General features: G+C 43.2%; 1 protein-coding gene across 6 annotated transcripts; it reads right to left on the reverse strand.

The window, feature by feature from the left end:
* On the reverse strand, positions 1-27591 carry LOC109907442 (myocyte-specific enhancer factor 2D homolog). Of its 6 annotated transcripts, XM_031793541.1 has the most exons (13): positions 27381-27580; positions 18239-18620; positions 12367-12570; positions 11810-11953; positions 11327-11540; positions 10583-10639; positions 8631-8812; positions 8120-8149; positions 7127-7253; positions 6514-6667; positions 5127-5195; positions 4593-4640; positions 1-3996 (listed from the first exon to the last, which is right to left on the reverse strand). In XM_031793541.1, exons 2-13 carry the CDS (start codon positions 18290-18292, stop codon positions 3567-3569), a joined length of 1713 nt encoding a protein of 570 aa, XP_031649401.1. In that variant the 5' UTR covers positions 18293-18620; positions 27381-27580; the 3' UTR covers positions 1-3566. The 6 variants fall into 6 exon arrangements, with proteins under 6 accessions (XP_031649401.1, XP_031649402.1, XP_031649403.1 ...); XM_031793542.1 differs by lacking the exon at positions 8120-8149 and having other exon boundaries at positions 27381-27591; XM_031793543.1 differs by lacking the exon at positions 4593-4640 and having other exon boundaries at positions 27381-27579.

Raw genomic sequence — 27591 nt, forward strand, 5'->3', positions numbered from 1 at the left:
TATTTTGAGTTGTCACTGTATTTATCACCGAAGCTTAGTATATGTTGAAATGTTGCTTCAATAGTGGAGGCAGCTCCTGTTTTCGTTGCGACTTGCAGTAACTCAGTGGTTCCAAAATCAGTTGTCAGAAACATGACCTACAGTAAAGTCAAGCAACTGTTTGTTACAGGCAATATGTTTTGTGGACTTCACCAGACAGGTTGCTCTCCGGTTTTGTAATGAAACAAATGTGTGGTTGAATTTATTCTGCCACAGTGTCTTGTCTCGGCCTTAGATAGCGATATATCACTATCTCAGCGTCAAGCCATATGAAGTAACAGGTTATAGTACAAACAATTATCAAAGCATGTGTGATAACACACGTTGCAATTTGGCTTTTTTCCTCCTGGGTTGGCTTCCCCTTTGATTTTACCCACGCACCGTTGCTGTTCAAAACAGATACGCTTTTTCACTCAATTTGTCTATTTAATATATAAAATACGGTAAAACATACACAAAAAGGATAAGGTTAAGGGACTTGGGATACTTTGGTACAACAAAACACTTGTAAAAGCGGTATAGAATGTTCATAACATATCAGTGCATACATTGCATATGAAAATATACACAAAATGTATATAATTCTCAAACAAGTCTTTACAACAAAAAACCCAAAGCAGACTAACTGAACACAATATATTATCAATCATTTTCATATATTTGACTTATGCTACATTTTTACGAGGTTGTCTTACTCATTTGTGATGCATTTTGTTAATGTTATGTAACATGAGCGTTTCGTATAATCCCATGCATTTACATTTTGTAATTCGTTTTAATTGCTCATCAGGTTCCCCCACATAAATATTTTCACATCTTAAAATCTATATTGCAGCATTTAACTGGTCTTCTCCTTCATTGCATTTGCTATATCACAATAACTGAGCGTGCAATTTTAGCAAGTTGTTTCAAGAAAGGAAACCAGTTTCATATCATGTATATAAGGGCGATTAAATTTTAAAAAGGTTGAATATCCTACACAAAATACCAGAAAAATAAAAGCTCCATAATACAACAATAATAAGTAACTGTCACCAGCACAAATTAACACTTGAAAAATAAGATCTAGAAAACATTTTACACAAGAAAAAAAAAGAAAAAAAGATGCAGGTTTTTCATTTAACATAGATTGTCGAGACTACATTGCTAGAGCATTTTGTACATGAGTGACCTGCAATAGACAGGGTGTTAAAACCAATCAAGTGTGGTGTCAAATGTCTCATTAACCAAAGAGGGACCTCCCCCTCAGACTGAGGTGGGCGTGACGACAAGTTCAGACTAAAATGTAGTGTGTAGAAAAGAAAGCCCCTTTGTCAACGAATTGGGCCTGTTGTTGTTCTTCATTCTAGACATTCCATTTCTATGTGAAATGTTGCACCCCACTAGATAAGTCACTGGTGCCAGCCATACGCACTGAACCCTGGGATTCACCTGAGCAGGCAATGAAACTAAATCTGTGTTGCATAATGGACAGCAGTTACATTTGTAGAAATCAACACCACCTACTTATATTGTTAAATAGGACAAGTCCATTTGACCAAGCTCACGGCAGAGTGTGAAGCATATGAAAACATGATTTCATATGGGAGTAAAAGTTGTTTCAAAAATCGGCAAATTACTTTAAATAAAGTCGCTTTTGTTTTCGCTCAACCTTAGTGTATACTGTAGTTCAAAGTTAGATCGTTTTCAGACTGAATGCCATGATTCAATGCAAATGTCACGTTGTGCTCCTTTCAATAGTAGAATCCATTTCATTTCTATAACTTGTGTTATAGTGGTCTATCATTTGACTTTGATAATAGGGGATTGGGTTCAGAGCGTGAGGCCAAAGGACATGTTGACACTGTAGCCAAGCAGGCCTCTAAAGAGCGAGTGAGAAAACGTGCACACCATCAACACTAGCATTGTATTAGGTTACTGAAACAAACTCCCCGGGCTACTGCTGCAGGACTCCTGCATCGTAGCTCGAAATTACAATCACACTCATATGCAAACAGATCCACTGAGAGAATGACCACATTGTTTGTTTTAGGGATACCTAGCAAAGTCTATGCAAATATATTCATATTTACACACATCGTCCATATTGAAAAGCCAAATGAAGCTATAGAAATATAGAATATGTGTTTTTGAATTCTGCTGAAACAGCTCTTTTGAAACATTGCAAAGAGTTGCAGAAAGCTAAGGGAACATTAACGCTTTTGTATAATGGGTGATTTTATACAAAGTTTAACTCTTCATCCCCCGAAACGATCTACAGTTAAACAGTTCTAACCTTTAACAGCAGGTCTAAAATGCCAACATACCAAATACTTCCCTAAAGAGAGCAACCAGAAGTCCAAAACAAAACATAAAATGTGCATTGCATTGGGGTCTTCTACTTGTAGAATGAGCCTTTAGAAGTCCTCTGATGCGTATCCCTGCATCTAACCTAATTTCTGGAGCAACAAAGATTTCAACAATTCCTTCAATATCAGAATGGAAACAGGTGATGATGACTCCAAATGCATCTGAGCAGAGGGCAGACACAAAGGCTATGAGTGTTTACTGCTGTTTCATAGAGGCTGACAGTCATAACTGAACAATATTCTTTAGTGTCCCTCTACCTGCGTCCGAGGCATTTGGCATTTAGGAGAAGAGGTTGATATCGGCACTCTGGCAAGGGGCTCATTTTGGCCTTGGCTGACAGTGCCAGTTGACTGCATAGTGCCACCACCTGAGGCTTGGGTTTTGGAAATTGGTGCCAGCGGTAGGATCCATTCCTGTGTATCCCTGACCGACCGGACATCCTGTTTTTGCCCGTCTGGGTCTCTTCGCTCAGTGCCACCGGTGAAGCAGAGCCAGCAATCGTCGCAAACAGCGCTCGTCAAAACAGAGTCATTCCCAAAGTGCATTTTGAAGGGGGGGGGCTTCCTGGAAAACAGACTGCTAACTGCTAATTATATCTGAACAGTCAGAACTGAACAGTCAATATGGCAGGAAGTCCCACGGTTAAAACAACCAGCACTTGTTGAGCAAACACAGCATAAAGCCATCCATCATACTGTTACCGATACAGTCATGCTCAAACTAAATACGTGACGTGTCGACTGTCGTCCAACGAATCTAGTCCCTTTTACAAGTGGCATAAACAGCAACGAGCAGTCGAAACGTTTGAGAATGTTCCATTTTAAATCCATCCACTATCCTCAAGTCCCAATTGTTTTTTTTTGTGGGAATTGACACTTTACGCAAAACTCAGTTTGAGCAAGACCGCGTCGAGATTCTTTGAGCCCCCATATTCATTGCGCCGCCCCATACAGAATCCAACACACTACACCATCCTCCCCTCAGGTGGAACGCAAGCCCATACCGTTCTCTCTACTCTGAGTCCTGGGCAGCTGGGTAAGTGGTTGGATAGGAGGCAGGGAAGGCGTGGTGGTGGGTGGCAAATGTCAGTGGGGGGGGGGGGGGGGTTCAGTGTGTGTTGGGGGAGGGGGTCTGTGTTCGGGGTGCTTCAGGGGTCGATGGCGTTGGCGGCGTGGCCTCTATGTGACCCACGCGTCGAGTCTCATGCGTTTGATGTTGGCTCCCTCCTGCTCCACCTCATTCTGGGCCCGCAGGAGCTCCACCGAAGGGCTGAAGTCAGGAGGCAGGGAACGGCCACGGTTGCCCGCTGCACTTCCGCCAATGCCGCCGCCGCCTGCCCCCAAGTCATCCCGGTCATTGCCCTCGTAGGAGCTGCCGTTGCTGCTGAGGCTGTGGGCGGGGGAACGGCCGGTTGGTGGCTCCAGGCACAGTAGGGAACCAGGGTACTGTGGCGGGGGCACGGTCGTCTGGATGCCCCCTCCAGAGGAGGACGCCGGGGGGCACGGTGAGTGGCGGTCTCGGCCGGGCGAGATGGGTTCAGACTTGATGCTCACATTGGAGTTGGTGTTGACAGTCAGCATGGCGCCCTGAGGTATGTGGCCCACCGGCCTGAGCGTCAGAGAGAGAAGTGCAGGAGATGGGAGGGGAAACATGGACAATGAGCCACAGCACAGAGATGGAAATTAAGAAAGAGAAGGAAGACAAGATGGATGAGAGTCAGTTTCACCTGACAATCAACTGCAAAACAAGCATAGTGACAGGCTTCTGATGTGAAGTTTCAGACACAAAGAGCACCAACAAGGCATAGTGGTAGCAACACCATTTGAGTCAATGATCAAATCCATTCCAAGCAATTGACAAGAAAAAATTCAACTTCAAGCTCCCAAAATCCATACAAAAACAAGCAACAGCATTAAAGAAAAGCATGAAATTGCCTGTGTATGAAGGCAGGTGATTTGGCAAAGGGATCATGGCGGCTATGGAAAATTATCATCCAGAAACTGGGTTTTTCCAGAAATTCCGGTTGGAGGATTCCCGATTCCAGAATTTCTGAAAAACCTGGGAACTGTGGTAAAGTTTCCAGAATTTTGCAAACTTACACCAGTCACCTGTTTAAGAAAAAGGTGGAAACCACCATCACAGAAATGACATGCCGGGGCAGCCAAAAGCGCACAGCCATTACACAGTACGGACAAATACAGTACCGGCCCAACCACTCATCTCTACCCAAGAGGAGGTTGGACTGCGAGGCGCTGTGGGGAGAAAGAAACATTGGAGACACTTGCAAAAAGAAATGACAGTATTTAGCTATGCATGTGAAAGGTGTGCAAGGGGTGTATGGGTATTCACCAATCTACCTATCCATCTATACAGCAATTTAAACAAGCATAGATGGATAATACATTTATGGAGAGATCATAAATAGATTGAAGTTGAGCCCAATCCCATTTCATCAAATATAGGAGCATGAAAAACATTTGCAGGTGCAGAAAATTACATTTCATGATTTTCATAAGTGGTCTCTGGACAGTGTTGCCAGATTCAATGTTGGACAGTCCTATGTTAATGCTAATATGTCAATATGTCACCCTGTGGAAAAGGCAACTCCCTCCCTTTATAATACCAGACTTTGCGCACAGTATAATTGACATTGTCCTGAATAACATTGTTCTGAAAAGGGATTGTGTGAAAACAGAGAATAGAGAACAGTCCCCAACCACCCGAAGGTACACATTCACCTCAGATTGGCTGCCAGACTGGAGATCTGGCTAGACAATTCCCCACTCTGTTTGTCCATTCCCCACATGCTGTGGACAAGAGAGAACACTCAGTCACACAGGCTACTGAGGCTGAGTGTGTGTGTGTGCGCGGCTGGGGTATTGGTTCTAGCAGCGGGATCCATTTTCACCTCTGCCGTTTGGGACAAACCGTGACTTCTCTCCTTAAGGCCTGGAAGACCCGCCCGTTAACAGCTTTTCAGGTTCGAATGAAATATGCTTTCCTGTATGCTGCCATCGTAAAGCGGTGTGTGGAGTAAGAACGCAGCACGATAGGCCAGTCCATATTGGTGCCCCGTCAGAGGAAAGGAATACAGTGCATTTGGAAAATATTCAGACCTCGACTTTTTCCACATTGTTATGTTAAAGCCTTGTTCTAAAATGGATTCAATTGTTTTTCCCCCCCTCATCAATCTACACACAATAAACTATAATGACGAAGAAAAAACAGTTTATATACGTTTGCAATTTTATTAAAAGACTAAAACAGAAATAGCTCATTTACATCAGTATTCAGACCCTTTGCTATGAGACTCTAAATTGAGCTCAGGTGCATCCGGTTTCCATTGATCATCCTTGAGATGTTTCTACAACTTGGAGTCCACCTGTGGTAAATTCAATTGATTGGACATGATTTGGAAATGCACACCTGTCTATATAAAACAGTTGACAGTGCATGTCAGAGCAAAAACCAAGCCATAAGGTCGAAGGAATTGTCCGTAGAGCGTACTCCAGAGTGCTCAGGACATCCGACTGGAGCGAAGGATCACCTTCCAATAGGACAACGACCCTAATCACACAGCCAAGACAACGCAGGAATGGCTTTGGGACAAGTCTCTGAATGTCCTTGAGTGGCCCAGCCAGAGCCTATACTTGAACCCGATCGAACATTCCTGGAGAAGAAATGGGAGAAACTCCCCAAATACAGATGTGCCCATCGTCATATCCAAGAAGACTCCAGGCTATAACCGCTGCTAAAGGGGCTTCAACAAAGTACTGAGTAAATGGTCTGAATACTTGTAAAATGTGATATCCCATAATGACAAAAAAAAAGACATTGTTTGTAAATTGTTGAGGGGAAAAAAACGATCAATTTTAGAATAAGGCCTTAATGTATCAAGATGTGGAAAAAGTCCAGGGAAAAAAAGTCTAGACAAATTCACAGACCCCTTCCAAAGAATGTGAATTGCTTGCAGCTACAAATGACACGGGGACACTATGCTACATGACAGGAATGGTCAGTCATAGTGTTTTTGATGTACAGGTCGACAGTCGTCAATTGGTTTGTAGAGAACGGAGGAGGGCTTCATGGTTGCTTTGTGACGTGGCAATGCAAGGATGGACTTACACCAAGTTGCTAAGCGACGCCAGACTAAGTTGTTGCTGTTGTTGATGTTGCTGCTGGGATAAAGACTGTTGCCATGGCGCATTGCCTTGCAGCAGGCCGCCTGGTGACGCCAGGGCGTGGAGAGCGGTGATGTCAGCGCTCGTCAGCTGGTATTCTGAGGGAAGCGAAACAGAGGGAAAACTGTTGCACATTTCCTTACATGTGCTGTCATTTTTTTATTAAATCAAACTTAATCTACTGTATATAGGAACTCAAACTCTCTGTGCAGCTGTGGTGCATTTTGCAGCTCGTTGTTACTCACTCTTTGCTACTCTGAAACTACTGATCTTCGATAACATCAAGTGTCAGGGAGAAATGAAAACCAGAAGGACTGTGTACAGAGTTGTGCAATCCTGACCTACAGTGTGTGTGCAGTATATATCAGTGGAGGCTGCTGAGGGGAGGACGGCTCATAATAATGTCTGGAATGGAGTCAATGGAATCATATCAACCACATGGGTTTGATGCCATTCCATTGACTGCATTCCAGACATTATGAGCCGTCCTCCGCTGGTATATACACAATACAAGCATGTATAAGCATTTGTGGCTATCTGCTCATGCTTCAGGTAACCTGTGTTGTAAGCTGTTGGCATGGCGGAGAAGGGCATCCCCTGCGCCAGGAGGCAGGGCGTTGTCACGGAGACCACCGGTGTGGTGAGCATCTGGGTCACTTGTGCACCGGCCAAACGCTGGGCATTCTGGGATGAAAGGAGATGAGAGGGAGACTGTTAGACCAACTAAACAAATAATTTCAACCTTGGTGTTGGACAGAACTGAGCGACATGTTTAAAACCCCTGTGTATTCAATGAATGGAACTTTTGACATGCTTGAATGTCAACACGGTTGGATTCATGACAAGCTACGACTTTCAAAATGTCTGGAGGTGGTGTTGGGAGACATCTTGTGACATCATGCATCAACACACATAATAGTAGTGGTGGCATTGCCAGGTGAACGCGAGCCTTATTAAAGTTATAGTTCACTTAAAATTTCTAGCTGGAAATAAGCAAACTTCAAAAAGTGAACTATCCCTTTCAATGTGTGCCATTCATCGTTTGGGTAACCCCATGCAGTTTCCAGATGGACAGGGAACGTGCTGCGAGGTGGTGGCAAACTGCCAAGGGAAATGACACCCGTCATGCTACCCAATGGTGTCAGGGTTTGACGGAAGAAAATGGGCCTACAAACAATGTCGATGAGCCGAATGAGGTGTGCGGCGAAAAATCGTCCAAAGTTGCTGCTAACTTTCCCACTGATAGATGCTAGCGTTGCTTGAAAGCTACCTTTATTTCCCCCCTTAAAATACACAAACTGATCATAGTTGAATGACGATATGTAGTCATGCTGGAATCCCATAACCTCGACCCTAAAGCCACATGCAGTCAGATGGCAACCATAAACTCATGACCATACCGCCACATGCCATTGGACTAAAGACAAAGAGACCATCTATACTTTGGGCTTAAATGACGAGTTGCGTTGTACACTTGTGACCATGTGAATGGAGGGGGGTGGGGGTCAACAGTCATCGACACATGCGAGTGACGGGAGAGAAAGATTCACCTCGGTCACCATCTCCAGCTCATCATCTGTCTGCAAAGGGACGGGAGCGGGGATAATTACACCACTGACCTTTCCCTGAACTCAAAACACAGTCATCTCTAGTTTAGACCGACCGTTGACTAAAAAGTCATGCTGGAGAGAAGACCGTATTCATAGAGAAGAAAAGGTCCTGTTTGTGATGATAATGATGATATGATGATAATGATAATATATATATATATATAACAGATATACTATAGTGTATAATACAATATTTTTTTATATAACTTTTGCTTCCTCTAGATTGCACAGGTTGTGTTTTGGCAATCTGGAACTTCCATGCTAGATTTCACTCGTTACGAAACTGAGATAAACCTGTGCATAATAAGTGTCAAAGTTTGTAGAAGGGGAATATTCACAACCTCTGTAAATTATTATTTTGATGCAATTAAAAAAAGGTGTCCAAACACAGACGGGTCCCATTTAGTCTGGTAAAGCCTAGTTGGCCCTGGTTAGGCATGGTTGAGCTCACCATCTGCATCAGGCTCTTCCCACCCTGAGTGGTGATTACCCGGATGTCTGGCTTGCGGCTGTTGACCATCTGTGGGCTCTGAGGCGGAGGTGGGGACTTGGCCGGAACTACTTTCCCCAGGCTGTTGCCGTTGGATACCGAGAGGAGCCCCGGGGAGGCCCTGGCACTGATGTATCCGTTAGCTGAAGGGGGAAAAGGAAGAGAGAACATTGAAAGATAAATGACAAAACAGCTTGTAGGTAAATCAACACCTAGGCACAGCAATAATTGTTTAGTGTACTTAGAAGATGGAACCTCTGACAGATGTTAAGTATTTCCTTTCATGATCACCGATCTCAAAAGGACCTTATATATGACATACAGCAATGGTCTCTGAGGAAATTAGATGGAGGATCAGACCTCATGGTTTGTGCAATGCGATCATCTAAATGAGCAACAATCACTTAAAAGCGGGCCAGATGCGACATAACAGCCGCAGACAGAAAATCCTACATGTGGTTGCTAAAATGGCAGTCATCAAAAACAGTTTGTTTTGGACTTGGGGCTCGGGTAAGCTACGACGCAATTAATAAACTTGCCCTACTGTCCAAGTGTGTCTTGCAAGATCAGATAGGCCTAATGATTAGTTTGTATTTTACATAATAGAACCAAATATAATAGCATAGTAAGCCTACAGAATATTACTTTACACCAAAAACACTTTCTTAGGAGCTTTTAGGATAGTTAGCTCACTGATCATGCCGGACAAAACTCAACAGTGTGCGCCACCAGGCAGGATAGAGTCTATGCTTGGATTGAAAATAAAATTTGAGACTAATAGTTTGAACACCGTGTGCTCTGATTCGCTCACCAAACATTCACTCAAGAAGATCCTAAATGCACATTCCCATGAAACTGATTGAGATCAAATGATTGGCTTGCAGATGCAGTGATGACGGCCCATCTCCGTTCGAAATATAACATTTTCTTGAGACAATGTGGTGGGCATAGGCCGACGTTGCAATTGGAGGATGTATTTTATGCATATTCTATAATGATATTCAATTGACTACATACAGTATGTCAGTACAAACTGAGAAATTATAGCTCCTGCACCTAAAAATAAATAGCACTACATCACTGGATGTACTCCCAAACACACGACTCGATGACAAACAATGCTTTGATTGAAAAACAATATATATATATATATATCCGTAGTCATCTCGCATGGCTCGTGAGCTGTGAACAATCCACGGCAAAAAGTACATTGATTACACAGAAAAACATGTTGTGTGACACACACGTCAACATGACAAAATGTCTTTACATCATATCCTCAGCTATCCCTGGACTGCATGCTTCAGCCATAACGCTAGGCAACCCCCCTCTGTCCAAAAGCCTGGGGCTAGATTTGATTTCTCCCCGAGGGAGGGTTGACAGTGACACCTGAACCTTCTGGGTCTCCCTCTCTACCTGCCACCCTCCTGCATTGCTCCGGTGTCGATCCAGGAAAGTGCTGGGGATTCCAGGCACGCCAGCTGACGTCAACATTCCCAGATGATTCGGGGCAGTCCCCAGTAATTACAGTGACAGTAATGACAGAGAAGGGAGGGAGAGGAACTGCTAAGGACCTGGGTGGAGTATATGATTACTCTTGGCAATGTGTCAAGCATCAAATGTTTTTCACTTTCCTTTCCTTTTTCTAGTCTTCTAGCAGACCCTTTGCTTGAAAAAAGCAACATCTGCATTTCCAAAATGCTGACATTTATTGAGACATTTGGAAACGTTTTTCTGTCATTTGAGCATCTCAATCAATCATTGTGGGAGCCAAATCAGAGTACAGGCATTTTTGTGTTTAGCGCCTAAGATATTGGATTAATTTGTTGTTTTTCACTGGGTACGCCGATTTCTTAGAGCGTAGTATTGTCAGTAGCAGTGGTATTGTAGAGTAGTCTGTCAAGGTTACTCACGGACTGGACTTGGGCATCCGCCATTTGAGTTGTTCAAGTCACCGCCGAGCATAGCACCTGTTGAAATGAACACTGGGTGAGCAAGGAAAATATGAACATTCCTACTAGTAGGACACGGAATGTAAATGTTTATTACTTTCACCTGCATTACAAGTATTCAGATATTTTCGATTTGAAAATACAAGTAGTTGAATATTGGAATGTATTGGCAAGTCCTAGGAGTATTTGAAATAAATGTATTTAGAAGAAAAGTATCCAAATATTTTCAAATGCTAAGCTATTTATAAAAGTTATTTATAAATTTTAAAAAATATATAAAAAAATACAATTAAAAAAAACTTTCAAATACTTCCAATGAGCGATAATCACTTAAAAGCGGGCCAGATGCGACAGAACAGCCACAAACAGAAAATCCTACAAGTGGTTGCTAAAATGGCAGTCCTCAAAACAGTTTTATGGACTTGGGGCTCAGGTAAGCTACGACGCAATTAATAAACTTGCCCTACAGTCCAAGTGTGTCTTGCAAGATCACATAGGCCTAATGATTAGGTGTATTTTACGTAATAGAAGCGAATATAATAGCATAGTAAGCAGTATATTACTTTGCACCAATGTTTTCCATTGCATGTCATGATGAACATGACCCTGGTTATGGCAGAGCACAGAGTTTGTGTGGAGAGAAAAGATGACAACCTAATTTCCTCCACATGCCACAGTAGAAGGCCCTCCCGCTCTTTCGCTCACCTGCGCTGGCCGGTCGCTGTGGCAACCCGGGAGATCCTGTGCTTCTCTGGAGCGCCGGTGGCTGGGGTGACAGGTGGTGGTTGTCAGAGAGCGATGACGACGTCACGTAGGAGGTGGTCACCATGGCGTTCCCAGGGTTACTGAACTGCAATGCGTTCTGATTAGAGGCCTGGACGGTGACGGGCACGGAGAATGTGGGGGGCGGGACCGAAGACTGAAAGAGATGAGAGAATTGACAGTTAGCACTTTTCAACCATGTTTCAGGCCTCTTGATATTTGATAGACAATGGAAGAACAGCAGTTTGATACTGCTCTAGGTGAACGTGAGCTTCCACCGGTGTTCCTCAAACCTCTATTTGAGTACCACCAGCCAGTGCACTTATTTGACCTATCCCAGTACTAGCAGCCGTACTAGGGGATAGTGGCAAGCTAAGGGCAAGGGGTTTTAGATTGGGTGAGATGGTGAGAGTGGGAGATACTTACACTGACACCGTAGCGCTTGAAGAGGATGTCTAGGTCTTCGGTGGTCTTGCGGTATTTGTCGTCGTTCAGGGGGCTCTGGTCGATGGAGTCCTCTCCGTCCGGCTCGGGACTTTCGCAACCGCTGAAGCCTTTCTTTCGCAACGTCTGTGATGACAGGGTGAAAAAGAGCGGAGGGAGACAAGAGGAAAAGATGACACGGAAGGTGGAGTTTAGTCTGGCTGAATAGGAACTAGTGCACACGAGAGTTTCAGACTTCCGGATCTGGCAAGAAGACACACAGCTCAGTTCTGAGACAAAATTCCCATTCCCTCTGGCTGCCATTTGCGTTCCACAACACTGGAGGCTACAGAAAGGCGACACCACACTGTGGCTGCAAATACGGTTCGTTGTTCTGCCAAGAACTGGGTTCAAAGCGGTTAACTGTGCATGATTGAGCTTGCCTGGCGCAGTGGGACCAAAGGAATAGTCACAAAAGCGCAAATCCTGCCCACATGGCATTCCAGGCAGGCTCAAACAAAAGTGGTACGGTTAGAGATGGCTCTTTGTGATTGCTTTACCTCGATGATGTCAGCGTTGGTCCGGCTCTCGTGGGGCTCGTTGTACTCTGTGTATTTGAGCAGGACCTTGTCCATGTCGGTGCTGGCGTACTGGAACAGCTTGTTGGAGTGGTTGAAGATGATGAGGGCGATCTCACAGTCGCACAGCACGCTCAGCTCGTATGCCTTCTTCATCAGGCCAAACTTCCTCTTGGTGAACGTCACCTGGATGGGAGATTAATTTATTCTCTATTACATTTATTAATATAAGCACTTTTGCCATCAGCATTGTCACAAAGTCCTTTACGCAATAACATCATGGAGGGTGATGGGAAGAGCTTGCAGAGGTTGCGGAAAGGAAGGCGTGAAAATGAGTTGTGGCGTGTCTGTAGAGGGTAAATTCACGTCATTAACACGTCCGGCGGCGTGACAAATCTGAGTGAACCGGCAGCGCGGGTTTCCTTTACCTGCTATTCATTTAAATTGGTGCCACCGTCAGGTTCTTCAGTGACGTTTTCATTAGGGCACACTGTAGCAAAATGCTTCCAAACATTGTGCCACAAAAAACATCTCCCTCCATTTCAGACTGTTTTGTGCCGAATGAACATGTCCCAACTTTGACCAACTAATTACAGTCCCCCACCCCCCTTCCCCATTTCTCAGATCCATGAACATACAAATGAGATGATTTGATGATAAAACTGATAAGGGCCTTTAATATCCTATCTTCTCACACATACGACAAAACGCACACGCAAGCAAGTGTGCACAAGCACACGGAAGAGCAATAGAGGACAAGGAAGGGTGTAACATCTACTGGGGTTATGCTTTTGTAATACGCCACTGTAGTGATACGTGACCTTCGGTCAGCAATTCTGGATTTGATTTGAATGCTTCGTGTATCCATGTTGTGTGTGTACATTTCTAAATTACTGGAGGCAATCACCATTGTTATTGGGGAGGAATGTGAATGAGGAACATCTGTCACTGAATAACTGACATAAACCGACCATAGCCCTTGTACCAGTTCTATGTATTTTGCTTATGTACAACCAGGAAAATTATTTTCATGTTTAACCATTCATGACTAACAAATTCATCTAAAAATCGGAACATCAGTCCAATAGCAGGGTGGTGGTTGTTCACAAATAGGTATAGAGTTAACAAGAACCGTAACAGATGACTCCTTGAAAAATGAGAAACTCACTTGCACATTTTTCCCAAAACAGTAGCACACAGACACCCCTGCACTCAGCCACAATCTCACTCACACACTTTAACCATTTCAAAACACACACACACACACACAGAGAGAGATCAGTAACTTCTATCCCTGATAGGACTGTGTCCGCTGGCCTGCAGCTGCTGTGGGTGGATTGATTTATCTGGAGCAGCTGTCCGCAGAGCTGTGTGTGATCTGGTTGACTCCATGCTGGTTTAAACTCTGTACCTGCTCGGCCTGAAACACTATGCACTCTCAGAAAGGGCCATGGGTGCACGAGCGCTCCATTCACGTCAAACACAAAAACACCCTCAAACAATCCACGATACACTCTGCACAAACCCAGAAAACAGAAACATTACACTATAACACTGATACGATGTTCGTTAAATGGGCACAGTGACACTAACATAGAGAAAGATATACATTTGCACTTGGGTTGGGCAGTAGCCCATTGAGCATCAACTACCACAATGCTATCAAAATTATCCCAAATAATAGCGAATTTCCATGGAGGCTGCTAGCTAAACAGGCTAACGAGAGCAAACAAAAAAAATGTAATTGCAAAAGACAGACAGTCCAACTCATAAAGTGATACATATATAAGTAGGAGCTACCAAATGTCATTTTTGATGAGTTTGGACATTTACAAGCAACATTGTGCAAATGAACAGTACTGGCTCTAGAGCAGCACACCTATGTGTGTGTGTGAAGTCTGGAGACGCAAGGGCAACAGGCCTGCCTGCTCTGCTCAGAGAAGATGGGGGAGGAGCAGAAATCAAAAGATATCATGATGTTTTAAGCAGACCACCATAGTCCCTGTGCCGGAAAAACTCTAAGTAACCTGCCTAAAACTTACGACCTGTAGCACTCACGTCTGTGGCCATGAAGTGTGTATCTCACGGGTCACCCTCAAAGCAAATTCCTCCTTTGGCCGCCTTTCCTTCCAGTTCTCTGCTGCCAATGACGAACGAACTGCAAAAATCACTGAAGCTGGAGACTCATATCTCCCTTACTAGCTTTAAACACCAGCTGTCAGAGCAGCTCACAGATTACTGCACCTGTACATAGCCCACCTGTAATTAGCCCATCAAACTACCTCATCCCCATACTGTATTTATTTATCTTGCTCCTTTGCACCCCAGTATCTCTATTTGCACATTCATCTTCTGCCGATCTACCATTCCAGTGTTTAATTGCTATATTGTAATTACTTCACCACCATGGCCTATTTATTGCCTTACCTCACCTCATTGGCACTCACTGTATATAGATATTTCTACTGTATTATTGACTGTTTTTTTATTCCATGTGTAACCCTGTGTTGTTGTATGTGTCAAACTGCTTTGCTTTATCTTGGCATGGTCGCAGTTGTAAATGAGAACTTGTTCTCAACTAGCCTACCTGGTTAAATAAAGATGAAATAAAAATGTAAAAAATGTAAAAGTGCTTTGAAAGGCTGGTCATGTCTCACATTAACACCATTATCCCAGAAACCCTAGACCCACTCCAATTTGCATACCACCCTAACAGATCCACAGATGATGCAATCTCTATTGCACTCCACACTGCCCTTTCCCACCTGGACAAAAGGAACACCCATGGGAGAATGCTATTCATTGACGACAGCTCAGCATTCAACACCATAGCTTAGTGATGAGCTTTGAGGGAACTAAGGACCCTGGAACACCTGCAACTGAATACTGTACTTCCTGACAAGCCGCCCCCAGTTGGTAAGGGTAGGTAACACATCCGCCACGCTGATCCTCAACACAGGGGCCCCTCAGGGGTGTGTGCTCTGTCCCCTCCTGTACTCCCTGTTCACTCATGACTGCATGGCCAGATACGACACCAACAGCATCATTAAGTTTGCTGATGACAACAGTGGTAGGCCTGATCACTGACGAGACAGGCTATAGGGAGGAGGTCAGAGACCTGGCAGTGCGGTGCCAGGACAGCAAACTCTCCCTCAATGTGATCAAGACAAAGGAGGTAACTACAGGAAAAAGAGGACCGAGCACACCCCATTCTTCTCATCGACAGGGCTGTAGTGGAGCAGGTTGAGCGCTTCAAGTTCCTTGGTGTCCACATCACCAAACTAACATTTTCCAAGCACACCAAGACAGTTGTGAAGAGGGCACGACAAAACCTATTCCCCTCAGGAGACTGAAAAGATGTGGAATGAGTCCTCAGATCCTCAAAAGGTTCTACAGCTGCACCATCGAGAGCATCCTGACCAGTTGCATCACTGCCTGGTATGGCAACTGCTCCGCCTCCGACCGCAAGTCACTACAGAGGGTAGTGCATACGCCCAGTACATCACTGGGGCAAAGCTTCCTGCCATCCAGGACCTCTATACCAGGCGGTGTCAGAGGAAGGCCCTAAAAATTGTCTGACTCCAGCCACCCTTGTCATAGACTGTTCTCTCTGCTAGCACACATCAAGCAGGACCGGAGCGCCATGTCTAGGTCCAAGAGGCTTCTAAACAGCTTCTAACCCCAAGCCATAAGACTCCTGAACATCTAATAAAATGACTATTTGCCCCCCCCCCCCCCCCCCCCCCCAATCACCTTAATTCAGCCACTTACTTCGATGACGCGACCCCTAAGTTTAACTTGCTAGTTAACTCAGAATTCAGTTTTTCACACAGAAAAACACACAAAAGAAATCTAAAAGCTTTTTATTGTAATTTCTGCACAGCATCAGACTCATTCTGTGCTGCAGCTGCACTTCACTCTGATGAGAGTTCAGCAGACCACGCTCCAATTGAGGTGAGGCTACTTTCCTCTGGTAAAAATGCTAGATTTAAGAAAAACATTTTAAGCTCATTTAGAAAACATGTGTGGCTGCCAGCCAAGGTGTTGCACTTCTATGGTCATCTGATGAAAATTAAGCTATTTTCTGCCAAATCTGTAGCACAAAACTATAGTTGCACGTCCCTGGTCACTCTATTGAAGCAAAAAACGCCACTTTTCAATATAAAATGCGACCCCTGTCAACACACCACTGGACTCACCTGCTTTCTCTAGTTGTGCTATTTACAGACACATGACTGGCTCAACTGTTCTGGGGATCTATGGTAAGCTTCATAATGTCAAATAAATGTGACGGGTGAAATAAAGAACGCAATCTGCTTTTATCTTTTAACATATTGCACAAGTTGACTTCATGTATTTCTGTAAAAAGTAAACTACAAATATTAAAAAGTACAGAAAAACTTCAAAGAAATAGTTCCAACGTGTGTTGAAAAACCATCCCGTGGCCATTTCCAAATACCCCGAGGTATACAGCCCATGTTTAATTTGCACCTGTTATTTTCAGAACGAAACAAGCTAAAAATCTTTATAGTCTTATTAATAAATCCTCTTGATACTACCCATCCCGGATCCAGTGTAATTGTCGCCTGAAACTAATTAGCATAACGCAGCGGACATAAATATCCCTAGAAAATATTCCTATTCATGACAATCACAAATGAAATATATTAAGACACAGCTTAGCCTTTTGTTAATCACGCTGTCATCTCAGATTTTCAAAATATGCTTTACAGCCGACAAGCATTTGTGTAAGTTTATCATAGCCTAGCATAGTATTATGCCCTGCTAGCAGCAGGCAACATTTTCACGAAAATAAGAAAAGCAATCAAATTAAATAATTTACCTTTGAAGAACTTTGGATGTTTTCACTCACGAGACTCCCAGTTAGATAGCAAATGTTCCTTTTTTCCCCAAAAAATATTTTTGTAGGTGAAATAGCTCCGTTTGGCTGAGAAATCGACCGGAAAATGCGGTCACTACAACTCCAAACTTTTTTCCAAATTATCTCCATAATATCGACAGAAACATGGCAAACGTTGTTTAGAATCAATCCTCAAGGTGTTTTTCACATATCTATTCGATAATATATCCACCGGGACAATTGGTTTCTCATTAGAAGCGATTGGAATAATGGATACCTCTGTACTTTACGCAAGATTTTCTGCGGGAGCCATCATGTGACCACTTGCTAAATGTAGTCCCTTACGGCTATTCTTCAACATAAATGCGTAAAAATAGGTCACAATACTGTAGACACCTTGGGGAATACGTAGAAAGCGTAAGCTCATTCGTAGCCCATTCACAGCCATTGTCATTGGCATGCAGCGCTTTCAAAATATGGGGCACTTCCTGATTGGATTTGTATCTGGGTTTCGCCTGTAACATCATGTTGCACTCACAGACAATATCTTTGCAGTTTTGGAAACGTTAGAGTGTTTTCTATCCAAAGCTGTCAATTATATGCATAGTCGAGCATCTTGTCGTGACAAAATATCCCGTTTAAAACGGGAACGTTTTTTTATCCAAAAATTAAATACCGCCCCCAGAGTTTCAAGAGGCCGTAAGCTCTTTTTCCTTCTCATCAGTTATATTTGACCGTTTTTGGTCAATTTATTTCAACAGGTATGTACTTTGCACCGGTACAAACAATGAATCTAGCCCATGGTGACAAATGGGCCTTGGTGGGCTCACACATTCCTGGGTCAACCTGGGTATAACTGGATCGGGAGGAAGGAAGGATTACTTTTTTTTTGTTCAGTATTCAAAGAAACAAGGCCGCATCTTTCTCGACTATAATAACAACAACAATAGCGTTGGTACAGACTTTGGAGACACGGCCACATCTCAGTCTCACCTGTCTGTTCCTCTCATCGGTGATCCGTTGGATCTGAATCTTCTTCCTCCCCATGCTTCCTGGTGGTGGTGGTGACTGTGGGCTGGGGTCGATCAAACAGGGTCAAAGGTCAGAAGGGCCTTCTCTCAGGTGAGGGGGAAGGTTAGCCTATTAGCTCTTTCTGGAGCACGGGCAGCCTCAGAAAACACACGCAGTCGCGCGCACACACACACTCCTCTGCCCAGGTCTGGGGTGACGGGCCAGAGGGTTTTCTGTTGCTAGAGCTGGTGGAGAGGGGGGTGGGGGGAGGGGTAGGGGTGGGGTGGGGGGGGTTGCCCTCAGTTCATTGTTCACTCAGGTCACCAGTTTATCAACCGTTGTTGTGGTGAGGACGATGTCACTCCTGGAAAGGGAGGGGAGAGAGAGTTACTTCTACATTCCTTAGGTACACACAGGAAACAACCCTTATGGTGCGTTTTCATAGAACAGATGCCGTGTTTCAGCTGTATGTGACCAAAATGCCTCAGAAACTGTGGTCTACACTACACTGTGGGGGGAATAAAACTAACTGAAAGACAACTAAAGTAACCGCAGGATATAAAATATAAAATGTATTCATTGGACTGATTCAACAAAGCAGATTTGCTCCTAATACTACAACTTACTGTTAACATGTCTGTAAGTACTGTGGACCCAGTTACATGAGAGAAACATGTCATTTTTCAAAACCTATGGCGCAAGGACAATAGCACAGGTAATGCAGTCTGACCTGTCTGAGCGCGCACACACACTCACACCTATTATGCTTCTCCAGTCAGTCAGTTTAGGCACGCACAGAGAAAGACAAGTAAAATACTCCCTGCAGCTCAATGTCAGAAAGGCTCTGATGTCACCCTGCCCTTGACACTCCTCCCCATCAGAGCGTGATCCCGCAGCCTCACACTGAGGAAAGGCATGCTAACCGCCACTAGCGCTTCCATCCTATTAGCGACAGCCTTCAATTCATCAAGGCTGGTCTGTGACAACAGGGTGGCGCACTAAGCGCTAGCTGCCCAGTAGAGGAATTCCCAAGCACGTCAGAGGGAAAGACGGACGGATTACGGCAGGCGTCTAAAAAAATACCTGTGTTCACACTACACACATGGGGGGGGGGGGGGTGTATTTGGGTTGCTTATACTTCCAGGTGAGCCTGATAGATTAGAAGTCTGTAGCATATTAGCGTGTAGCGTGATGGTTTCATAGACTAAAGTGAAATGACAAGATGAGAAGAAGCAACAAGGCCAATTTCCTACTCCGGAGTCAAACCTTGTTCCTTGGGGCCTGAGACTGGTGGGTGAAGCAATGTGGTTCGAAAACATTCTGCAGTGATTTCAAGCGTTGAATACTGAAAAGGGACCTAAAATTACTAAACAAATATCAGAATCACCTTCATTCGCCAAGAACATTTACGCATGCCCGGAATTAGCCATCCCCCTTAATATTAGGCACTTCCTGCCAAAGCCCAAAGCTATTGAACCTGGAACAAAGCAGATTCTTCTTCACCATAGTCCACACAATATGTTTACTCTTTTAGCAGGGTTTCATTTCCATTCAGTATACATTTTCATTACATTAATTACATCCTCATATTCCTCTCATAAGACTGTTGTAAACTGGGGCCACATCTCGAGAGGGTCTTACGGGGCTCTTTGTAAAAACTGTGTTCAATTAGCTGTTCTCTGAGTTCGATGAACAACCTCTGTTATTTGGCACTGGTTTGTACCGTCCATATATTTTTGGTGTTTAGGCTTCTATGAATACATGAGTGGTTTTAATACAAACCCAGGCTATAGCCTAGTGCCCTCCCTAATCTGGGATCAGAAGCATAAGGGAAAGCGTCTCTATTCCAATCGTATTCCATGTGTCGTACAGTATTGCAGCTTCCCTAGATGCTAAGTGCATTGAGTCCAATTAATGCTCAGCCGGAGGGAAATCCTGCATACAGTGGGTCCCCAGGATCGATGTTGAGGTAAACTGCACTAAAACCAATGACCGAAAGGGAACCAGGTAAATTTGCACAGACCATGGTAACCCCCACCTCAGTCAGAACCCACCTGTGTCCTTTAGTACACGGGTCTGTGCCGTCCACCTTCATATTCACAAGTCGCATGTTTCACTGCTTCTAAAGACTGTTTCAATTTGAGGGGGAACGTGTTCAGAATTCACACTCTTCTGCCAGGTCTCTTGACAGCCATGCAAGGTTGTCATGGGCCCTCACTGTGTGCTCACAGTGCTATAGCCACACTTGTTTGATGGTTTGGACTGATATGACAAACTTGGCATGATGTAGCCAAGCTAAAGCTTACTTTAGCAACCAACCAAGTACTCCAGGATAATACAGAATCATGTAACACAAACACATGGGTTTAACATGCTAAGCGACCACATATCGTTGAATATGGAACTATTCGGTTACACTGAATGACAGTCTGTCATTCAATGTGATGGTGTCTAACTGTTACGCCAAATGACAGGCGACTGTCATTGTACTGTCCAATAATGCCACCGCAACTTATCTACACATGAACACAGCCTTGTGGCTGTTATGTAAATGCCAAAAGCGTTTCCCCTTCAAGCGCTGACCCTTCAAGCCCCTAGCTTTTCAGTGGGATCATTGTGAGGCCAGATGGAAAATATGCAAAGCCAACTCTGTAGCTGGTGGAGAGCACTTAGGTCCTCCACAAAACCAGCTTTATTTCATCATTAAAGGCCTTGGGAAAGTGAGGACTGGGCGGGAAATGTGCTGCCAATGTACAGTACCAGTCAAGTTTGGACACACCTGCTCATTCCAGGGTTTTTTGTTATTTTCTACACTGTAGAATGATGGTGAAGACATCAAAACTATTAAATAACACAACCAAAATAGTGTTAAACAAATCAAAATATATGTATATTTGAGATTCTTCAAAGTAGCCACCCTTTGCCTTGATGACAACTTTGCTAAATACATTCATGTGAACAAACACATTTACAGTAAATTAAACATGACCTAATTTGCCCAAACAGCCCATCAGAAATGATAAATACACCAAAGCTCTCCATTCCAATACCACGACTAAAAACAAACTTAAATTGTGTGTTTATATGATGGCAAGTGCCATTAAAAGACAGTGTTAGAGCAGGGCTTTGCCTATGTAGGTTACAGACACTTAACAGTCTGAAGACACTGGCCATGACAGGAAAATTAACTCCAAAAGCACCCAAGTGTTCCTCCCTGTGATCATTTCCATGATCAAACATGACATTCGCTCCAGAGTGTTTCATCTAAATAAAAGCATATGGCACAATGTGACACTCCATCGAGGGAAACTGCATGTAGGTGACTATATCCATATTGGGCAAGAAAATAGCTTTTTTTATGTACCATCACCATATTAATGGGAATCCTAGACAGTAGAACTCACGTTCTACCCTCTCCTGAAAATGAGATCAGTCCTTGATTGCAATGTCTGTTCACTCACTTTTCCAGGTTAATATTTTTTTTGATAAATATATTACAATTTAGCCTCTGCACTTGCCCCCTTTCTCGACAGAACAATAGTAAACAGTGGCTGGTGAGGTCAGGGAATGAGTTGTGGATGTGCCAAACCCCAACAGTATACCACAGAACAAAATCCAAATTTAAAAAATATAATATAATGAATGACACACGAGGAGTAAAAACTCTGCAACCTCACAAGTTCTTGACTTTGCTGACATATTCGGCTATAGTTGGTCTATTGGATTGGCCGTAGAATGAACCAGAACAAGGATTCTGCTCTGCAAGGCATGTCCTCCCTGTGCTGCACTTGGCATGGCTACTCGTTACTCTAATTGACACATCCATCCTCCCCCTTAAGGCGCTGATGGCTCAATTAAGAGCTGGCTGGAGGACTGATTAGACCCAAAGATAATGAGGCCGCAGCTCGACACGCTGAGCCAGAGCAGAACCGAGCTCACTCTGACAGTGACATTACAGGAACCTCCGAGCTAAAGGAGAGACGTGGCTTTCAACTTGAGCCCAGACTCAGACACTGGATGGGCTCGGGCAGAAAAATATGTTAGTCTGAAATGGACCTTACAGTTAACGCCTCATCTGTCAAAGGCAGGCCTTCAGTCACCTTGGTTCTATCGACCTGCCTGGACACCCTCTTGAAACTGCTTTCGCAACCCGTGAAAATGTCCTCTGATTAAAAGAGAGAGAGAGAGCACAATCAAGCCAGGCGAGGCATCTGTCGGTTTGAATGGTGTACAGTAATTAGTGGCACAGACCTTTCAGCAGATTACGCATTGGTTAATGAAATGTGGGCAAAGCCCTAGAATGAGGACCAAGTCTTGAAGTGGGCAGCTTATAGTACTCATCGGCTATCTGACTCCAGCTAATGGAGGGATCTGTCGTTATTACTTCACAGTGGAGGAAAGGTTGAGAAAATGACAGTTCGGTCTTTTTTTCGTGTGTCTAGGTTTAATGGTTTGCAAAGACTTTGCTGGGTTACATGCAGAGAGGTAGAGAGCTGATAATTAGTACTTTTTAGATACAGCTTCACCTGCTTGATCGCTCACCCTTTATCCCACCAGGACACTCACCTAGGCCTACTGGGTTCCCTCTATAACCTCTCATGTTCATTTCATTATGGCTCTCTTGAATTTCAGACTTTTCCTTGGTCGCCTCACATCCCCTCTCCTCTGACCTTTTCTATTGATGGAGATGACCTCCGATACCTTCAATCTCCTCACGCGCCAGAAGTCTCACACACCAGGGCTACATGGAGTCTCTTTGCAATGAATCCTGTCACATTGGCTTCCCATAGCAAACTCTTGAGGGAAGAGCGTTCACAGATTTTGTCAAGGGTAGGGCAGTCAGGTCTTAACACAATAGCGGAACATGACAGGTGCGAACTAAATTGTGTCAATAAGTGAGTTCCTGGTGTGTCAGCGTGTGACCATAAGAGCACATGGTGAGCAGTATTACAAAAGGGATTTGTCTGCCATTGAATCCTTGGGCGGGTCACCTAAAACCCAAACAGTAAAATATATACATTTTATGTTAAAAAAAAATCGGGATGGAAAAACCTGCCTACAACCAGAGAGTATGTAGAAAAGATAAAATGACCTACTCTATTTTTAAATAATATTTGGAGAACTAACAAAATCACCTAAATAAAAGCTAGACAGTCAGGGAAAAAATAAACAATTCCAAAAACCATTTAGCAGAATAGATTCTGTTCTTATGTTTGAGCAAAATAATACATCATTAGCCATGGCAACGCGTAGAAATGTAGGAAATAAGCTTTAAAAATGGCAACAATTTCTCACAACTCCATGGAGATATGTAGAATTGCAGGAAATTGGCTACACCGCCAATATGGGGGGGGGGCATCTAAAAAGAACACCACACCCACCACCTAAGCCCATTTTTGATCAAGAAAAAAAACCTGTTACATAGTGCTGTCACACCAGAGAACCGCAAAACATTCTCAATCCCAATTATTTCGCGCCACTATGCTATGGACCTGCTTTCTTAACGATACAAGATCTAACAAAGGTTTTAGAGGTGTAGCATCTGTTATTGCCAACAGTTTTCAACCCCAAAAAACACTCATCTCTTCTGAGATCAATCCAATCCTGACGCATATGAGGACAAATATCGTTAAGCCCTCAGGGCCGCTGCTCCTTCAGTTCAACCAGACAACTGACAGGAGAAGAGGAACACGTTTTACTACTGTGGCCAACTGTAAATATAAACAAGCCATGCCAGCCTTCATCTCGTTCCCTATAGTTCATCCTATAGTGTAAATCAGTGGGAGCTACTGTTCCTGTTGAAAATTTGGTGAAGAGAAACCATGTTTACAATTAACATAGTAAACGTCAACTTTTTGACCAACATGGTTAATGTTGTTTTTTGTACAAGTTATTTTCTTGAGTTCATTGATATAGATTGGTGGGGAGGTATGTCACATGTACAATTACTTGACTAGTGAACTGGCTAGTGGCCATCTGTGACAGCATCTTCCCTAAGATCTCAAAGTGACAGATTAGTCTCTTGGTCTGTCAATTAGCACAGCTGGCGTAGAGTGGATTGTGATACTGTGTTCTGAAGGTTGTAAGTTCACATTGGTTTCTGATATTAGGCTATTTCTGATAACAGCTTTCATGTGTGCTCTATTGTTTTCTTTGTAATATTTAACCAGTTTGTTTATTTTAATTTTTTTACATCCCATGAATTCAACAAAATCAAAAGTTGGTTTAACTCTGGCTGATCTCCAAAAGTATTGGGACAGTGACAGTTGTTTTTACCTCTGTTCCCCATTTGAGGGCATTTTCATCCATATTGGGTGAACCATGTAGAAATCGCAGCACGTTTTGTACATAGTTAACTATTTGGTCCCATATTCATAGCACGCAATGACTACATCAAACTTGTGATTCTACAAATGTGTTGGATGCATTTCTGGTTTGTTGTTCAGATCATTATTGCAAATAAGAATAGCCCTGACTAAACTAATTATTGTGGATGCTACCATGATTACGGATAATCCTGAATGAAACGTGAATAATGATAAGTGAGCAAGTTAGACGTACAAATGCACCCCCCGAACATTAACCTCCTGTGTTATTGTAATGGTGAGCATGTCTTGGGGGTATGGTATTTGTGCGTCTAACTTTCTCACTCATTATTCACTATTTATTCAGGATTATACAACAGGTGGGTCTAATCCTGAATGCTGGTTAAAACCACATTCCAGATGGAATTTATTCCACAAATTACCACCAGCTAAATCTATGACATTCAAATGCCTATTTACTCTGTTCCATCTGACTGCAGAATCCACCATCTCATCAGCCCAAGCAGACAAGTCATTAACTTGATCGCCACTATAAAAATACATCTAGACATTCTCACATTTCTTTTAGACTAACATTTAGTTTTCAACTGCAGAGATATGTATAAACCTTGCTGTCTGTCTCTCTGACATTTGCAACTTTGTTTCATTAATCAAATTCAATCTGCAGCTGTCCAGTAGTAATGAGCATATCGGGGGAAGAGACAGACAGGAAGCGTTTCTCAGCCAGTAGAAATCATGAATCAGTTGGCACCATTTTTATGGATATATACAAAGAAATGTCCATTGAAAAAAGGTCAAATGGAACAAGATGCGGCTAGTTTGCAGTCTTTCCAGCTTCAGTTTGAAGTGATTGTATTTGCTGTGTTGTTGACTAGCTCCTCTGAACAACAGTGTCCTGACGAGTGAGCACATTTTCTATGCCAGGCTATATCACACCTCATTGTTTATGGGGGTATCCAAATAAATGTCACTAGAAAACAGTTCAAACAAATGCAAATGAAGCTACTTTGCGCTTATTCTGGCAGCACGTTTTGACGTGACTGAGTTAGCCGTAGTTGGCTGGCTAGCTAGCTAGCTAGTTATTTTATTGTGTTACTATTTCCTTTTATTTAGCACATTTCTTACTTTTAACTCTGCATTGTTGGGAATGGGTTTGTATGTAAGCATTTCATGGTCAAGTCCACACCCGTTGTATTTGGCGCATTTGACAACAACAACAAAAATGATTTGACCATCCACACAACATGGCTGCCAACTTTCAGGTCACGTGATATTGAAATGATTAATGTTCCACTATGAATCTAAAAATCAAGTCCCGGAATCTAATATTAATGTCTGCTGATGGGTCAAGACGTTACGCATAAACTAAAGTACAGTATTTAGGTGGCTTAACAGCTAGGAAATCCCTACCCTCTGTACTATGGCAATGCGCACAGAGATCTGAGCAAATTCCCCCACATGTGAGGTCAAATCTGTAATATTTGAATGGTGCTCAAGGCCTTCCAGATACTTTCAAAAGACCCATCTCTGCATAAGAGTCTCCCTGCAACAACTTCTCCTTCAAAATGTAATCATAGAATGTATTAAAGTAATGCTGTATGTGGTAGTCCACATGATCTCCAAAACCCCAGTATCACAAATGAGAGATTTGTTGCTTGTTTTAAGAATAACATTCAAACAAAGTTCAGCAAAGTGCAATAATGACATGAGATTTGAAGAGGTATAGTGATTTTAAAATGCAAAAAAATGGCAGAATTAAAAATAAATAAAAAATGTCAAACTTCATGTATCAGCATGCTCTGACATCTATGTTTTGCTATTGATAGCTAGCCTACCTGAGTATTTCGTCACTGACAGCTACATTGAAAATTAAAGTATTGCTGTTAATCCTGGGGAAATATATGGCCTACTGGTTGTACCCTGAAGTGTAACCTATTATTTTCTTAGAAAAATAATTGGCAAACAAAGTTGTATAAAAATGCCAGCGTTACCGACTTGCAATTCCGAGTTGGATGACCGTTTAAACGATTTTTCCAGTCGGAGCTCGTTTTTTCCCCGAGTTCCCAGTCGTCTTGAACGCACTGGAAGTCGGAGATTTCCGAGTTCCCAGTTGTTTGAACGCGGCAAGTGTTCCCAGTTGTTTTGAAACCAACGGAGAGTTCGGAACTCGGAATTCTCGGACTTCTGAGCGTTGAAAACAACTGGGAACTCGGAAAAAAACGAGCTCCGACTGGGAAAAATACATTTGAACGGTCATCCAAATCTGCCCTCTTTCTAGAACTCTGTCTTAACGACCTGGAGATCACTAATGTCATGATCTGACCTCGTATTTTTCAGAGTTGATGTTAACGCAGCAACAATGTATCCGCTGGTGACAGCTCGCTCTAGCTCTTATTTTGGTTGTGGCCCTGTTGTCAACGTGCACGCACCTCTTCCGTTCTAAACCGAGAGCTTTCACTGTTCACACCATCATGGAGGAACGGTTCATCTGTCGTCTAGCGAAGGTGCTCTTTAGGCCATTTCACGATCTCTGACGAACTCCGACCGACAGCCATTAGCCTACCTTGCTTGAAAACCTCAACTCTTCCGACAAATACAACCCAACCATCTAGTCAGCTATGAATTCGACTACTGGGCCGACAAAAATTATAATCAAAATACAAGTTAGGTGAATCATGTTGTCAATACAAATTAGCCTATTATAAACTATCCGTCTGACAACAATTGTTTGATTAAAACAAGCATTCGTTTTCTTACAAGGAAAAATACGCAGAAAGCAAATGTATCATTCCACTTACCCTGAAATATCACATCAACAATGGTGTGAAAAGATATAGGAATTGCTTAAAATAGAGATGTAATGAAAAGACAAAGCGCTATAATCATGATCGATGTCTCTTTAGAGAAATCCACTCTAATCTTTTCCGTTTAACGTAAAATGTAACTATTCAGTTCAGCCAAACGATACAGTGTACCTAGTGCACAATTTACGTCATCGACACCAGTGCA

This window comes from Oncorhynchus kisutch, linkage group LG17, assembly GCF_002021735.2.
Source record: "Oncorhynchus kisutch isolate 150728-3 linkage group LG17, Okis_V2, whole genome shotgun sequence".
NCBI lineage: Eukaryota > Metazoa > Chordata > Actinopteri > Salmoniformes > Salmonidae > Oncorhynchus > Oncorhynchus kisutch.

Excerpts from the sequence above, each read along its gene's own strand:
- LOC109907442 (XM_031793541.1), bottom strand. The coding sequence starts at position 18,292 with ATGGGGAGGAAGAAGATTCAGATCCAACGGATCACCGATGAGAGGAAC. Across the intron at positions 11,954-12,366 it reads CCAACGCTGACATCATCGAG|ACGTTGCGAAAGAAAGGCTT; the intron begins GTAAAGCAATCA and ends CTGTCATCACAG. Across the intron at positions 3,997-4,592 it reads AGAGATGAGTGGTTGGGCCG|GCCGGTGGGCCACATACCTC; the intron begins GTACTGTATTTG and ends TCTGACGCTCAG.